This window comes from Meriones unguiculatus, chromosome 15 (assembly GCF_030254825.1).
Source record: "Meriones unguiculatus strain TT.TT164.6M chromosome 15, Bangor_MerUng_6.1, whole genome shotgun sequence".
Lineage (NCBI taxonomy): Eukaryota > Metazoa > Chordata > Mammalia > Rodentia > Muridae > Meriones > Meriones unguiculatus.
This window is the reverse complement of record NC_083362.1, coordinates 69,341,264-69,359,051: the sequence shown is the minus strand read 5'-3', so window position 1 is coordinate 69,359,051 and position 17,788 is coordinate 69,341,264. Positions and strand designations below refer to the sequence as shown.

General features: G+C 42.0%; 1 protein-coding gene across 3 annotated transcripts in view; it reads left to right on the top strand.

Annotated features, from left to right (window-relative positions):
* Sphkap (SPHK1 interactor, AKAP domain containing) overlaps positions 1-17,788 on the top strand; it is a 129,766-nt gene that overhangs the window by 99,666 nt on the left and 12,312 nt on the right. For all 3 annotated transcript variants that reach the window (XM_021657576.2, XM_021657577.2, XM_021657578.2), the window contains 2 exons: positions 3,029-3,284; positions 4,272-8,013. In XM_021657576.2, the coding sequence (XP_021513251.2) occupies positions 3,029-3,284; positions 4,272-8,013 (3,998 nt within the window). The remainder of the gene's footprint in view (positions 1-3,028; positions 3,285-4,271; positions 8,014-17,788) is intronic.

The following is a 17,788-nucleotide window of genomic DNA, read 5'->3' as shown; positions in this document are numbered from 1 at the left end:
CCTATCATCTTAGCACCCTGGGGAGGCAGAGGCAGGTGGATCTCTGTGAATTCAAGGCTAGTCTGGTCTACAAATAAGTGAGTCCAGGACAGCCAAGGCTACACAGAGAAACCTCGTCTCAGAAAAAAAAAATAGATTTTCTTCCTAAAATTCCAAAACTCTGTAACAGGGCACAATTAATAAAATCCATCTATCTGTCTACCTTGAGCTATTGCTGGTTCATATTGTTTTGTTAATATCTCTTGGGTTCCTGCTAGTGTTATAGTGCATATTTAATCTGAATAATATTAAGTAGCAAATAGGAAATTATCTTGACCCAGATCTATGACAACTCCACCTACATTACGCCTGGGAGACATTGTGTACTGCCTTTTATGGTAAGCGTCTGACTGCCCTGCTTTGCATCTCACAGTACTTTTCGTCTAATGGTCAAAGGATGTCTGGTGAGTTTCAGGTTAGCGTGCTATGTCTAAATGCAGAGGAAAGGAAATTAATTCAGAGAAAAGACAGAGTTTCTGTGCTTCGCCGCTTGGGAGATCACAGGGTTGTGGGTTTAGTACAAAGCAATATAGCGATGCATCGCCAAGTCCATGTGTGATCTCTGCGAGGTCCCTTGAGGAAGCATGTCAGGATTTAGTGGGTCTGTATTGAAGTCTGAAATTGTAAACTTCACAGGAGCATGCTTGGAAAAGGCTGAGACTCCCAGTCCATACTCCACACTTTGAAACACAAGGCTGTGCACCACCATCCTTGAAAAACAGTTCAGGTGGTGCACACCTTTGATCCCAGCACTTAGGGAGGCAGAGACAGACAGATTGCTCTGAGTTCACAACTAGCCTGGTTTACAAAGTGAGTCCAGGACAGCCAAGGCTACACAGAGAAACCCTGTCTCACTGTCTCAAAAAAAAAAAAAGAAAAGAAAGAAAGAAAGAAAGAAAAGGAAGGAAGGAAGGAAGGAAGGAAGGAAGGAAGGAAAACAGTTCAAATCACAAATGTACATCGTTAAATTCTATTCCTTCCTAGTAAGGGTTCCTGAACCCTTAGGAGAATAACTGACTTCTTCACAAAATCATTTTCCTACAATTGCTCTAGTTAGAATATTCAGTCAAATGTTGATATATACCATATATGGCATACAGATAAAGTACTTTCGGGAAACAGCATGTGGTGTCTGAGTGAGTCTATCCTATTACATGGCCTTGTGCTCCCTATTTATAAACACACAAGCAGAATCACAAGTCTTAAGTCACAAATTCTCTAGCATTAGACCCGATTGACACCAGCCACAGATGAGCATGGGATTGAGACATCATCTTTAAAAAACATAAAATATTTATCCTCAAACATTTCTAATTCCACTTAAGGTTTGAATTTCTCCCTTGCCCATTAGCTCCTATTTCCATTCGGAGATATTTCCCTTGAAATCTGCTATAAATCCACATGTTGTTGCTATTATAAAAAAACGAGCCCATGGGGGATAGGCCGTGCTTCAGTGGGTAGAGGAGGTACGTGTGGAAGTGTATTGGCCTGAGCTCAGCTCCCCAGCACCCAAGTGAAAGCCAATCATTTCAGCAATGCACCTCTCATCTCAGGGCTTGAGCGAGGGCACACAGCAGGGCCTGGGAGCTCGCTGGCCAGCTGCTCTAGCCAAAATGAAGGAAAGTTCCAGATTTAGGAGAGACCCCATCTCAAAAAAAAGTGGGGTGATAGAAAAAAGACACCCAGCATCAAACTCTAGCTCCACTTGAACAGGCAGAATGTCCAGACACTTGTGCACATATACATCTACCTACATATATACATACATGTATACATAGACATATGTATCCCACCCACTCTCACTCTCTCTCTCACACACACACACACACTGGGAACCACACACAGTCTTTTATTTTGGTGTGTGTGGGAGGGAGGGTACTTACCTGTCTGGGAGCAATTTAAACTTTTGCTGTCCTTGAGTGAAAATAGCATGAATAATGAAGACGAATCCTGACGAACAGCCAGATGGTCCCTAACTCTAAACCAGAGCAGGATTATCGTGTCTACCTGAGGCACCCATCTGTCATGCAGACCCTTCGTATGTTAGCGTATGTTCTTTCTGTATGTTAGTGCTGTAGAGAGCATGGAACCTCTTTCAGCAAGTGTCTTTATATTTCATGTTGACTCCTTCACCAATATGAAGGCTGATGATAGTTGAGAGAATATTCCACTACATATCCAAAGCACTGACAACTACCAAGAGAGTAAAGGATAATGTTCTGAGAATGGGTCCCTATTTAATCAAGAGAGATGGCCCAGAAGCCTGAGCGCCCCTTCTATATGTCTTCAGGAGCTGCTTCTTCCCAACACCAGGCTCTAGCCTTCTTCCTCCCCCTAGGCACTTAGCCCACAAAACATATTACTGTGATTTCTTTCCCATTTGACATGTAAATCTCTTTTTGAAGCCTCTATCCAGTTTTATAACCCACTATGATTTTTTGCAAGGATGTGAGAACCACGTCTTTGAAACCAGCATCCCTCTCTCAGTCTTTAGGTGAGAATGGGATCCTAATATCTGTGGACCATTGGCTCCAAGATATTTCACTTTAACCTGGTGTAAAACCAATTAGCAAACACAAATGTCTGAACATCCCCTTTGCCTTTTGTTTCGTTGCAAGGCTGGCCTGAGTCCTATGATCACTCCACTTATTTCGGTAATCTTCAATCAAATCTTCTTTGCCTGTTCAACTTTGAACAGTTCACTTTTTGCTTTCATGAGAGAAACTGCAAACATGATAGAGCTGGTTGATGTTGTGTTTTGTTTGTTTGTTTGTTTTCAAGTAAAACTTTTTCCTAGGTGCCCCTGTTCCAAAATCCTGTATGACGTTTTGTTTAAACAGTTTACCAGCAGGAGCTCTGAAGATATTTCAAATATTTTTAAGAGACCCGCTCCTTTTTACAGGAGAGGTTGGAAATAAGGAAATAGTCACCAACATTGTGTTTTACTGTCATTTTTTGAAAAAGTGCCTTCTCCTCTCCCTGCTTCTAGTGCCCTTGGCTGCCAGATATCTGCTTGGTCCAATGTGCAAGAGGGAACAGACCGAACAGTACCAACTGCATCATCTTTGAGATCAACAAGTTCTTAATTGGTCTGGAAGTGGGGCAGGAGCGCCAGCTCCACCTGGAGAGCAATGTTTTGAAGCTGGAGGATGACACAAACTGTTCCCTGTCTTCAATTGAAGAGGATTTCCTTACGGCCTCCGAGCATTTGGAAGAAGAAATCGAGGTGGAGGAATGCAGGAGTGGTAAGACATTGCTGATAAAACAAGTATGTCCCCCGACTTTAGTCACCCACCCAGGCTGCAACATTGTCGGTGGGAGAGTTAAGAAAAGTGTCTCTTACACTTTTGACTGATACATCACGGTTTTTACCTGCTGAGGTTTGATGAGTCAGTTGTAATAAGAGAACGCCAGTGAACATGCTGACTAATGTGTTTAAGACAGCTTTTAATGGTTGGATAGATACCGGCTCCCAAAAGACGCCTTAGGGATGCTGAGGGAAATCTGTGAATTATAAAGGGAAACCTTCCTACCTACCAAGAGGAAAGTTAGTTTCCATAAAACTTCCAGAAAAGCCGGTGTTATCAGCTGGAACCAAGTTGGACTGGCTTGAATTCAAATCCCAGAACTTGCTTTGAGAGACCTAAGACTTCTCTCTAATCTCTTTTAAGCCCTGGTTTCCAAAAGTGCTTATAGCAAGAGATGGTTGTGAGATTAGAAGGCAATGACCCAGGAAAGTGCTCAGCAGTCATTTACATCTACTGACTCATTAACAGAACCCAATGAACATGCTCCTCTTCCCACCTTAAACCCCACAGAGAGAAACTGCACAGGTGTTGCATTATTGCTGTGGCCAGACCTATGCAAACTTCAGTGCAAATCTTTACAACAAGGCTCCAACTGAAGTTCTTCTAACCCCCAACCCGTTCTTTCTCCCTTCCCTAAGACGCAATTTCCTGTGTCACTTACCCAGGAAAATTGATTCTTTCCCAAACACCTTCTCCTCCACTAACCTCTGTGTTTATGTACCACAGTAAAGGTGTTCTATAGGACAACATCCCATAGCAAAATTCAACATCCTTATCAGATTTATTTTAACTGAGGCAACAGCCACAGTATTATATTAAAGGGGAAGAGGAGAGCTATATGCAAATTAGAAACAATTGTCAGTTTTGGCCCGTTAGAATATGCTATCTGAAAAGTAACGATGGTCCTCAATTTCTCTTCACTAGGCTTTGAAACTATAAATGTGTCAGCAAGTGTACTGGAAAGTAAAAAGACAAAGGAAGCTACCCAGGAAGGATGGGATTATCACAAGGAGAAGTTGCATTGTGCTTTAGGGGAAAAACACATTAAAAAATACCGTATGCCTTCAATGAAAACAGAAGGATCAAGGGAAAGCATAGCAGAAAGCACAGCCTTGGCAAGCCTCAATCCTTCAGCCCGGTCACCTCGCTGGAAAAGCGAAGCAGCAGGGAACAAGCAGGCAGCCACCAACTACTCCTACCCTGAAAATATCAAAGAAGAAATAGAAGCATCTCAGATGCTGTATATACCTAGGGATGCTTATCTCTCAATGGTTAAGAAAGACGTACTTCCTTCGTGTGGTGCAGTCACTGAGCAGGGCAGCAAACCCACAGACCGTGATGCTGCTCAGACCCCTCTTGTCCCCATTCCAAATGGAGAAGCCACCACGGGAGAGTATGCTACAAACTTAGCGGAATCTGTAATGCAGGATGCCTTCATCAGACTGTCTCAGTCGCAGCCCACACTCCCCCAGGAACCCGCAGTCAGTTTCTCTGTGGGAAGTGCTCTGCTTCCCAGTGGATGTCGCACAAAAGACATGCTGGTCTCTCGTTCCTGGAACGAGCTCCCCAAAATTGTCATTGTGCAGAGCCCAGAGGGCAGCGATCCTGCCCCCGAACCAAGTGTCTCCTCTTGGTCCGACATGAACGCTTCTGTTGAAACCTCGGGCGTCTTTCCTCGAGAGGGCTCCGGCCGACCCACTCAGAGTACACTAGAGGTTGCTCTGGCTTGTGCCGCCACTGTGATTGGAACCATCTCCAGTCCACAGGCCACAGAAAGATTCACCATGGAGCAGGAATCCAGCTACGCCCAGAGAGGCAGCGGGGTCCAGCAAACTCAAAAGCCCCAAGGACTCATGGAACCTTCTATGACTGAATATTCCTTTCCATCAGCTCTGTGCGGAATGACACAGGTGGCAAGTGCTGTCGCTGTCTGTGGCCTAGGTGAAAGAGAAGATGTGACATGCTCTATAGCTCCAAGTGGCCTCTTGCCCACCTCTGGGGCTTCTGAAGAAATGTCCTCAGCTGTAAATTTAGAGACAGAGAGGGTCCTGGGACTGGGGAAGGAAGCCATTGCGGAAGCTCTGCTCAGGGAGGCTGCCCTGGTTTTATCAAGGCCTGACGCACACGGCAGCCTCGGAGACCTCTTGGAGTCCGTGAAAAGGAGAATCACAGAAACCACTTCCAAAACCCAGAGTCTGTGCGCAGAAAACGTCCGAAGGAACGAGCTGGCACACACCTTGTCCAATATCATCCTCAAGCATTCCATTGAGGAGCTCCACCCCACCGAGGAAAAACATCCTGGTAGAACCCTAGACGCCTTAATGGACAGGGCCAACCAGCTGCTCCACAGCGTCATCTGCTTCACGTTCAAGAAGATAAACCACGTGGCAGCACTCGGCGAACATTCCGCAGGCCTTTCTAAGGAGACCATCAACTGGACGGAGTCAGAGCCCCTCGGTTGCCAGTCATTTGATCGCACTGCTGGTCGAGCTCGGGCGAAAGCCTCAGCGTGCTCCGGCCGCCATCCTCTTGGCGATGTGCAGGGCACCAGCCTGGTCATCAGCGATCTTGCAGAGGATGCACCCCCTAGGCAAAATAAGGGTGGAGCAAGGCCATTCAACAACCCCAGTCTGCAGTCTGAACTCCCATGCAGTTACCGAGTGCTTGATGCCACGGCCAAGTCATTCCCTAAGGAAATGCGTCTGAAAGGAATTGTGGGAGAGGACACAAGGCCCCTTCACCGTCCGTGCGCTTATGAGGGCAATGAACAGAGAAGCCCTGCAGACCTAGGAAAACTGACAACAGGTGAGGGCTGCGGCGGCTCCCAGGAAGCGGAAGACAGCATTTTTCCAAACACCCAAGAGAAATACACCTGCGCCACACCCCAAACCCAAGAAGTTCAAGTTAACCTATCCTTGTTAGGGGATGACCTGGCGCTTCCTGATCAGTCTATCCTACAGGCAAAGCGGTCTGAGGTCTACTGCATCACAGACTTTGCCGAAGAATTGGCAGAGACTGTTGTCTCCATGGCAACCGAAATCGCAGCAATCTGCCTCGACAACTCCAATGGAAAACAGCCCTGGTTTTGTGCTTGGAAAAGAGGGAACGAGTTTCTGGTGACGCCTAACACATCCGGCCGTTCCTTGAAGAGGAAGAAGGAAAACTCAGGCGGAGGCGGCTGCGCTGTGAGGAAACACAAGCCACCTCGCCTCAGCGAAATCAAGAGAAAAGCGGATGAGCACCCTGAGCTGAAAGAGAAGCTGATGAACAGAGTCATGGATGAGTCTATGAACCTCGAAGACAACCCTGATTCCGTCAGTACCTTTGCAAACGAGGTGGCCGCCAAGATCATGAACTTAACAGAGTTCTCCATGGTGGATGGAGTGTGGCAAGCCCAGAGCTGTTACCGGAATCGACTTCTCGGTGGAGACAGGTGGAACCGACTGAAAGCCTCCAGCTGTGAAAGCATTCCCGAGGAGGACTCCGAAGCCCGGGTCTTTGTAAACAGCCTGGGTTTAATGAGTACCTTGAGCCAACCAGTTAGCAGGGCCAGCTCTGTCTCCAAACAGTCCAGCTGCGAGAGCATCACGGATGAGTTTTCCAGGTTCATGGTGAAACAGATGGAAAATGAAGGGAGGGGATTTGAGCTGCTGCTGGATTACTACGCTGGCAAAAATGCCAGCAGTATTCTGAGCTCAGCAATGCAGCAGGCGTGCATGAAAAACGAGCACCTCAATGTGAGACCGAGCTGCCCCTCTAAGCAGTCCAGCACAGAGAGCATAACAGAAGAGTTTTATAGGTACATGCTGAGGGACATTGCCAAGGAAAGCAAAGACGGCACCTCCTCCAGACGAAGCAGCCAGGACTGGGCCACGGGCTTGCTGTCTCCCTGCCCGCGATCCCCGCTGTGTCACAGACAGTCCTCTGTGCCTGACAGCAGGTCCCCATCCTCCAGGTTAACAGTAAATGCACCTGTCAAAGCCAACTCCTTAGATGGCTTTGCCCAGAACTGCCCTCAAGACTCCCTAAATGTCCAGCCAGTCAGTAGGGCTTCCTCATCTGGACTCTGCAAGTCAGACTCGTGCTTGTACCGCAGAAGTGGCACTGACCAGATCACAAACATGCTAATTCATGAAACATGGGCAAGCTCCATTGAGGCTCTCATGAGGAAGAACAAAATTATCGTGGATGATGACGAGGCTGCTGATGCCAGTCCTGGTCCTGTTTCTGGTGGCTCTCCTTTGCAAATAGAAAAGTGTGCAAACAGACTAGCCCTGAGCACAGGACACAGGGGGCCAACTCTGCTTGTGCAGGAATCTGTTGATTACCAGAGAAAGGATATCATTACTGAAGGCAACTGTTCCCCAGTGTCATCGCCAAGAAGAATAGCCCCTGTTACAAAACTCAGTGGTTTTGATCCTAGAAGAGAAACGTCTTCATGCCACAATGCCATCATTCTCAACAGCCCCAGGCAGGCCCTTTGTTCAAGGGATGTGCCTTTGATTCAGATAGAGACAGATCAGAAAGAGGAGTGCGTTCCAGAACCGGAGCCCCTCCTTCCCCAAAGCAGCTCCCCAGAGGAAGCAGAAGGGTGCCAACCCAAAGAAACCATCCCAGATGTTGCCAGAAGCGCAGACACAGCCCTGAGCACCTCGCAAAGCTGTCGGTGAGTTGATCACTTCTGAGAGACCAGATCGGGTGTGCTTCTCAGAGTCTATTCCTCGCTTAGTGTTATTCTCTTAGGAATACAGGGATGCTATCAATGCACAAACAGACATTAAGTGACCCCTGTGGGACCTAGTGTATGTGCAAAAAAGGAGGTGTTCCTCCCACCGTATCCACCGACATTTTCTCCATCTTTCCTAAGACGGGGCCTGCTGTAATTGTGGGTAACTACCATGGTCCCACATGTGGCCTCCGGTTTACTTTGTTTAGAATGCCTGATCTTCAGTCCTCATCCATGATCAATACTCCTCCTGGTCATCTTGTGGAATTTTATTTATATACCTATAATAAGTCTTGGCTCAAATGCTATATTTTTATTGCATGTCACTCAAATACAAAAAAAAAAAAAATTAAAAGGCAAAATCCCTCCATATCCAAAGGGATCAGGTCAGTGCCTTTAGTTAATGTTTCGCTTTGTCTCATGAATGATTACTATGAAAATATGAAAACAGTCAGAACCTGATAAAATTCTAGTACACGTTGCTGTTACCAGGAGAAATTTTTTCTTTTAGGCTATTTTGCAATTAACTGTGAACTGTTTGAACATTTCCTCCACATTTTAGATAACTGGGGCAATAATGCAATGGCACAGTTAACTATTTGGAATTCAAAATTGATTTTATACTATAATCGTGGCATAATAAAAGAGCTGCCTACTGCAAAAGAAAGGAGGAAGGGAAAGAAAGCATTCAGGCATGCAGGAAGGAAGAAAGGAAAGAAGGAAGGGAGGGTTGTGAATAACTTACATTTTGATTTCCAAAACAAATTGAATTACTTTATGTAACAGAAAAATAAAACACAATATAATGCTCCTCATTAAAGCAAGTACCGCATCTTTCCAATATATGCCTAAGAGTGGTATAGCCAGATCTTGAGGAAGCACTATTCCTAATTGTCTGAGAAAGCACCAGATTGATTTCCAAAGTGGTTGTACAAGTTTACATTCCTACCAGCAATGGAGGAGGGTTCCCTTCTCTTCACATCCTCTCCAGCATGTGTTGTCACTTGAGTTTTTGATCTTAGCCATTCTGATGGGTATAAGGTGAAACCTCAGGATCATTTTGATTTGCATTTCCCTGATGACTAATGATGTTGAGCATTTCTTTAAGTGTTTCTCTGCCATTCAATATTCCTCTATTGAGAATTCTCGTTTATCTCTGTACCCCATATTTTAATTGGATTACTTGGTTTGTTGGTGTTTAGCTTTTGAGCTCTTTAAATATTCTGGATATTAACCTTCTGTCAGATATAGGGTTGGCATATATCTGAAAGATGCCCAACCATATAACAAGAATATTTGCTCAGCTATGTTTATAGTAGCTTTATTCATAATAGCCAGAATCTGGAATTCCTCAATTGAGAAATGGTACAGATATTGTGGTACATTCACACAATGGAATACTACTCAACAATACAAAACAAGGAAATCATGAAATTTGCAGGCAAATGGATGGAACTAGAAAAGATCATCCTGAGTGAGGTATCCCAGAAGCAGAAAGACTCACATGATATATACTCACTTATAAGTGGATATTAGTCATATAATACTACTAAAATCTATAGTCCTAAAGAAGCTAAACAAGGAGGACCCTTGGGAAGATGCTTAATCTTCAGTCAGAAGGGTGAACAGAAGGGTGAACATCGGAAATAGGAACAGGGAACTGGACAGGAGCTTACCAAAGAGGGCCTCTGAAAGAATCTACCCAGCAGGGTATCTAAGCAGATCCTAAGGCTCATAGCCAAACTTTGAGCAGAGTGCAGGGAATCTTATAGAAGAAGGGGGAGATAGAAATTGCTGGGGTGGAGAGGAACTCCACAAGGAGAACAACAGAGCCGAAAATGCTGGGCCCAGGTGGACCTCCAGAGACTGATGAATCAACTGAGGAACATGGAGAGGATGTAGAGCCCCTGCTCAGATATAGCCCATGGGCAGCTCAGACTCCACGGGGCTTCCCTAGTAAGAAGAGCCAAGAACTGTCTCTGACATGGACTCAATGGATGGCTCTTTGATCACCTCCACTTGATGGGGAAGAAGCCTTACCAGGCCACAGAAGAAGCGAATGAAGCCAGTTCTGATGAGGCCTGATAAGCTAGAGAGAGGAGGACCTCCCCTATCAGTGGACTGGGGTGGGGCAAAGGGGGAGAAAAGGGAGGGAGGGTGGAACTGGGAAGAGATGAGAGAGTGGGCTACAGCCAGTATACAAAGTTAATAAATTGTAATAAATTTATCAGCAACAGTAATAATAATAATGATGATAATGATAATGCAAGTACCCCAACGGTTTGGTAGATTTTCAAATTATTCACAATGATTTTCAAACAAAGATAGCAATAATAAGCAATAAAATAAGTTTTTTTTTTTCATTTGAAAATAGTTAAATTTAAATAAATTTTAGTTTTAGAAACAGATTAATTTTTTTGGCATCTCTTCTCTGAGAAGGTCCCTTTTTTGTGTGCTTCTAAGAATCTCTGCTGAGACCCTGTGGCCACCAAGTGCCAACTCTTTCAGTGCATAATGTAACTGTCGCAGGGTTCTTAGTCTCTATGGAATTCTGGCTGGTGATTTTCAGGAGACTGCACTGCAAGCGGGTTGTAAATCCCAGGCAAGGTAAATACTTCCCTCAAGCTCCATAAGGACTTTCTTTCCTAACTTCTGCTTTCTGCTCAGCACTCACAAAAGGCCACTGAATCATTCCTTTATCTTTAGTCTATAATTAAAGTTCAGTGAAACAGAAAAAATATTCAAACTTTAGAAACACATAGATTGAGAAATCACCTGTGTAATCTTTTCAGAGATGTATGCCTACAGTTTAAAATATACAGAAAGGATATATGTATGTAAATATATATATATGTATATATATATATATATATAGAGAGAGAGAGAGAGAGAGAATAAATAAGTTGAACAGAGCTATTACTAAATGTCAACAGTTCTCTAAAATCTGGGATGCATTTGCCCCTGAGCAGAAGAGATCCATGCTGAGGTGCTAAAGCACCCCACTAGAGAGTTTCCTACATGGTGACAGCAGTAAACTGTCCAGCCAGACATAAGAACTTTCTGTTGGACAATGCTAAGAACTTTCCTTTCTAACTGGATAGCGCTCCAGAAGCACCAAAAGAGAAGAACAAAAACACCGGAACCAGAAGCGCAAAGCCAAGAGTAATGAAGCAGGCTGAGCAGACAAAGAAACAAGGTGTTATCAACAACCATTTGGCTATGGACAGCATTCTTCAAAGATTGTGCTAGAGGGGCTATAGAGAAATATATCAGAGCTAATGACACAAAATAGCCAACATGTAATTTTTCAGAATCGTTGTTGTTTGAAGCCCATGAAAAAGAGAAACACTGATTCTAGGTGCCTGACTTAAAGTGAGCAGGAGCCCAGAGATGTTTATTCAGTGAAGGTCACTGAATTAGGAAGCATTGTGAACTAATATTCAGCAAGCTTTAGGTTGCAGACACAATCAAGTAATGATTATCATGACACAATTTGAAGTTGAATGTTACTGATGTTATTCTAAAAACAGACACAACCTAGAAAAGTTGCAAAGACTTTCTGCTCTATATGAGTAAACCATAGCCGACTCGGATTCTTCTTCCATATAATCTCCCAAGCGTGCAACCTCTCACTTCAGGGTATGGATATATGATTCTGGTTTCCATCGAGTACAACAGAAAGGACGTAGAGCAGAAATTTAAGAGTTGACTCTAATTTTCAAAGTACAAAGACTGAAGATTGAATGTCATTTTTGTTTTATGGAGCAATACAAATAATCACCATATAACATGAGCTATGCTACCTTAAACCGTATTGGCTTGAACTACTTTCCTAAGCTCTTTCTTTTGGTTTATTCGCCCATAGGTAGGAATGATAATAATGATAATATAATATTCTTATAGTTTAAATGATTTGCATACAAAACTCTGAATGCAATGCTTTATCTATTATGAACATTCAATAAATCCACGTGGTTACCATTGCTGTTTATAATGTCATTTGGGTGAAGTTTTATGATGGCTTTTATTCAAGAGATGCCATTCTCCCCAAGGGGAAACCTGTCATGAACAATGTGATACTTTTATTGAAAAGAGAATCCCAGGATTGCCAAGCAGAAAAATTAGTCACAGCTCAGTTAAAATTTCTGAGCCCAGTGTTGCTATCATGGGATTTGACTTGCCAAAATAACTGGAAGCAGAACTCCATTCCCCACGGAAGAATTCAGCCCACTCTCCATGCAAGAGTAGGAACCTTGACACAGACAGTCTCGATGTGGTTTGGAGGTGGAGAAAGATTATGCCCCGAAGATATAAGACATTTTTAGGCTTTTCTCTGAGGGACATCTTCATGGTTCCTAAAAATATACTTAAAATTCAACACAATGAAATAAAAGCCATTTCTTACTTTTGATGACTTGACAAAAAAAAAAAAAAAAAAAAGTCACAACTGAGGCTCCATTGTGGAAATCATTCCTAAATGGAATTATTGACTTGTTAGTGTTATATTTTGAAGACATATAGACTATAGTTCTCAATTCTTTTAAGAAAAAAATACAAAAACAAAAACAAAAAACGTCTCCTCTTGGTGGCCAGCACTTTCTCCTAAACACTACATGACCTGCAGTGGGCACTAAAGAGTAATTAGTGAACTTTTGACACACTGATCCTAAGGAGGAGTGATAAACTGAATCCTGAGAAGTTACAGGATATCCCATGCATTGGCATAATCTGATGTTTTAGAAACATTGAACAGACCTGTTCAAAGAGAGTCAGCTAGCCTGTAACAAGTGAGAAAAAGTGGTTTAATTTAGAAGACAAAGTTTCTGGGCTGGAGAGATGGCTCAGCAGGTAAGAACATTTGCTGCTTTTGCAGAGGGCCTGGGTTTGAATCCCAGCATCCACAGGGGAATGGGGATCACAATAATCCACAACTCTACTTCCAAGGAATCCAATGCCTTCTTCTGGCCTCTGCAGCCAACAGACATGCACATGGTGTGTAGACATACCTGAAGACAACCATTCATATGCATAAAATAAGAATAAATTTATTTAGAAAAATAAATTACTTAAAAGAAAGAAAGGGTCTATTCAGTAGTTTCCGTAAGAATCAGGCATCTGTTGTGATGGTTTGCCTTCACTGTCAAGTTATCTGGATTTAGTCTCATACAGTACCCTTCTAGATATGTCTACCAAGCTGTTTCAATTGGTTTAGTTGAAGAGGAAAGATCCACCCTGAATATTAGTGGTACCATCACATGGGCTGTGGTTCCAGAATAAATAAAAAGAAAATGTGGAAGAATCCAGAGGACCGTGAGCATTCCCCTCGCTCTGCTTCCTAACTGTGGATGTAACGTGACCAGCTGCTGCAAGCTCCAGCTGCCATGTTTTCCCAACTGTGATGAACAATATCCTCACATCATGAACGTGAAGGAGTCCTTGAAAATTAAGTGGTTTCTGCCAACAGAATAAGATAAGCCAGAGACTATAAACATATTTCTAAAAGACACACCTGGTAAAGAAAAAATATCTCAAATGTTAACATTCAAAATGTTCTTATATGTTGGCAAACCTCTTAAAAACATGGGCTGTTCTAATAAAGGAGAATGACTTCATTGAAAAAAAGAAATCTTTCAAAATTCAGCAGTAAGAAAGTGAGCAACTTCTAAGCATTGAGCTAGCCAGAGAGGTCAAGGACACCACAAGAAAACCTACAGAATTAACTAACCTAGGTTCATAGGGGCTCACAGAGATTGAAACGCCAACCAAAGAGCTTGCATAGGACAGACCTCCTCTCCACCTATGTAACAGATGTGCAGCTTGGTCTTCATGTGAGTCCCCTAACAACTGGAACAGGGGTTGTCTCTGACTCTGATGCCTGCTTTTGGATTCCTTTCCCCTAACTGGGCTGCTGTGTCTAGCCTCAATAGGAGAAGACGCACCTAATCCTCCTGTATCATGATATGCCAAGGTGGTTGTCGTACGTACAAAGCCTGTCCTTCTCTGAAGAGAATGGGAGTGGGGGATGGGAAGAGGAGAGGTGAGAGAGGGTACTAGGTAGAGAAGAAGGGAAAGCTGTGATCAGGATTAAAGTTAATTAATTAATTAAAAATAAAATGAACAATTTATTAGAAAATAGACAAGGTTAAAGGGTTGAAGACTAGGTTCCCAAGTAGTAGGTATAATTGTTGGTAAAATATTTTATCACAAAGGTTTCATGTAATCTTTGTATCAATCTATGACTGGATTATTTGACCACATGATTGAGAGGTTATGTAAACTTAGAGGTGGAATCTAGTTGGAAGAAATAATTAGAAGTATCCATGGGGGCTATATCTTGTGTTTGTCTGTCTCTTTACCTCTTGTTTGTCATGAAGAGAGCTACTTTGCTCTACCACATGATACTATCATGATGGTCATCTTCACCATGTATGGACCCAGAAAGCAACATACAGGAATAGCCATGGCCTGAAACCTTTTAAACAATGATCTTAAATGAACCTTTCTTCCATTAATTGTTTCAGGTATTTGACACAGCGATAAAAAAAGCTGCACAACGCTCAGCTATCATATGTCATTAGGTAATTTCAAATTTAAACAATAGGATATCCTGAATATCTATTAAGATGAACAAAATCCAAACCACTGACAAAACCAATTCCCGGACAGAATACAGTATGTTACAAACTGTAAAATACTGTAAAATAGATGAGCAGTCTGGAATACAGTTGTCAGTTTCTTTCAAAACTAAGCAACTGATGCTCAAAAATAAACAAACAAATAAATAAATAAACACGCTGTGTGCAGGTCTTTAAATCAACTTTATTTCTAATTATGAAAACACAGAATTAACCACAATATCTTTTGTCTGAGTTACTTTTCTATTGATGCGACAAAACACTATGACCAAGAAAACTTATAAAAGAAAGCATTTAATTGTATTTGAGGCTTCAGGGCTTAAAGCCTATAATAGCAGAGCAAAGGCATGGCAAGCTACCAATGACTTCAAGACAGATACAGGAGCACAGAGATCCAAAAATAGCAACAGGGTGGTCCAATGTAAAACACAGCCTTCTCGTCTTGTTTGATAGTTCTTCAAAAGATATTATATTAAGTAGAAGTGGTTTTGTAAAACATTTTATGGTACATGAAAAACTAAAATATATGTCCCTTATGGCACAAAGCATAGGGAGAGGGGAAACAGAAGTATGTTGTTTACAGCCGTTACACAACATACATTTCATTACATGTCAGTTTTATAATGTAATGTGACAGTAAGTTACACGTTGAATATAAATATCAAAAGTCCTGCAATAACCACTAAAAATATTCAAAAATATAATTGTAAGTCAATAGTGGAGATAAAAATGAAATTCCAAAAATTGCTCAGTTAATTAAGAGGAATCTGGAGTCAGGGTGAAAAGAAACTAGGAACAGATGGGACAAATAGAAAACAAGATTATGTATTTTATCCCAGCCTTACTTACAGTCACATTAATTATCAATGATCTAAACACTTCAGTTAAAAGGCAGAGATTATCCTATTGCATAAAAATGCAAAATCCTAGCATAAGCTCTGTACATCTGAAATATAAAGATTCAAATGGGTCAAGAGTAAAAGAATGGAAAACAAAAGATATTTAAAAGGTCAAACAGCCCTCAGGATAAAAAGTCTTGCCAGGGATAATGATGTCTTTTAAGCTAATAGTTTCAATCCATCCAAAAGACAATCTTCCTGCATATAGAACCAACTAAGTAATAAAACACCAATTGATAACTTTTACAAACTAGAAGGAGGACTAGACAGAAAATTGTACTGCAAATTTAACATTCTTCTCTTAATAATTCATGAAAAAATAAAATATGTAATAAAATATGTCAGAAGCAACAGCAGGGAAACTTCCACACACAATGGGCAGAAATCACATAGTGAACTCAGAACATGATACACTACATGAAACTTCCACACACAACGGGCAGAAAGCACATAGTGAACTCGGAACGTGATACACTCCATGCAAGCCCTGCTCACACTCCACCATGACATAATCCCAGCACAGAATGGGGAAAGTGGACATGAAATCCCACCACTGGCTGAAGAGCTACTGGGGAGAGAGCTCTGATGTGACCATTAGTCAGCTGGTCACACACAAGGCAGTCACCACTCCCAAAACCAGCTGGGCAACAAACTGGACTCATGGGGAAAGAAAGGGAAAGAAAAAGAGGAAGACATCTCAAGTCCAGAGGGAGGCATGGAAAAGTGGAGAAGGAGGAAAGGGGGGAATGGGAGCAGAGGGATGAACATGTTCAAAATGCATTGTTTTAAATTCTCCAACACCTAATAAAATATCATTCAAAAGGCAGAAGGGCAAACATCCACAATCAACTCAATTTGTACAACTCAACGTCTATCACAACACCAAAGCATACATTTTTTTTCAGGCGTACTTAAAATATTTGTCAAGCTGTACCATGGGCCAAAATGCAAGTCAATAAATTTAAAAGAATTTAAAACATAGAATATGTTCTCTGGTCATGCTGGATTTAACCCAAAAGTTAATGATAAATGATGTATACAAAATCTCCCATAATAGCTAGAAATTATTATATTTAGATACCAGTAAATTATCTTTTGTTCGCAAGTGATGTTAGAATAAACTCTAAATTAAAAGTGTAAACGTGTTAAAATTTGTGATATGATGGTAATGCTACTTAGGGAAGACATCTACACTTTTCAAGTGTTTCTGGTTTGTTTTGTTTAATCGGAGCAGTTTATCTATCTTCAAAGTATCCATCTTAAAACACTAAAAAAGACCAGGCCTGATCCAAGTTTGATCTCCAGTACCCACCTGGTAGAAAGAAACCCACACCTGCACATTGTTCTCTGACCTCCACACCACTGCTGGGCACAGGCTCACCCACATATACAAGGTAAACAAATGCAATGAAAAAGTAAAAAGAATTAGCAAACTCAATTAAAAAATAGCTGAAAGTAAATGATCAAACTGGGAGTATATATCAGTGATTATAAAAAAATACAGGAAGAAAATTAATAAAAGTCAAATGCTTTTTTTTTATCCCAAAGATTGTTGAACACATGCATATGCATGTGTTTAACATTCAAATAAGTATATAAGATGTTCAAGCACCTGCTCTAATTTCTCCTTTCAAAGGGCTTTTTATGGTAATAATTAAGTGCTTGGCCCCTGCAAAGAGGGTTCTCACCAGCTATGTTCTTACGCTGCTACCTTCTACCTGTGTGTGGTGATTTCTGCTTTCCATTTATGACGGCGGCTTAAAATAAACATGGTTAGGATGTGTTAAAAGAAAATCTGACCTAAGGAAACCTTACAACGGTGATACAGATGGAACGTGGGCATGTGAGATAAAACCAGGAGGACTCTGAGCTTGTTTCCAACATGGAGATTGGACAGTTGACACTGACGAGGCTATGGTCCTCTGAAGCTCTTGTGGGAACTGAGGGGCTTGGCATGGAGGCTACCAGATGACATTCATCTGCACCACACAATTGAACATTATGAACCAATAAATAAGTAAAGCTATAAGATAAGCTTCTACCAAAGCAAACAAGAACTAGCACTCTGGGTAATCATTACTGGTTCTGAATTTCCATTATATGGCACAGATGTGAGGTTTGCTCTAAATAGAGCATGAAATTGAGATAAAACAAAATGTGCCGACAGACTTATTTGTTAAC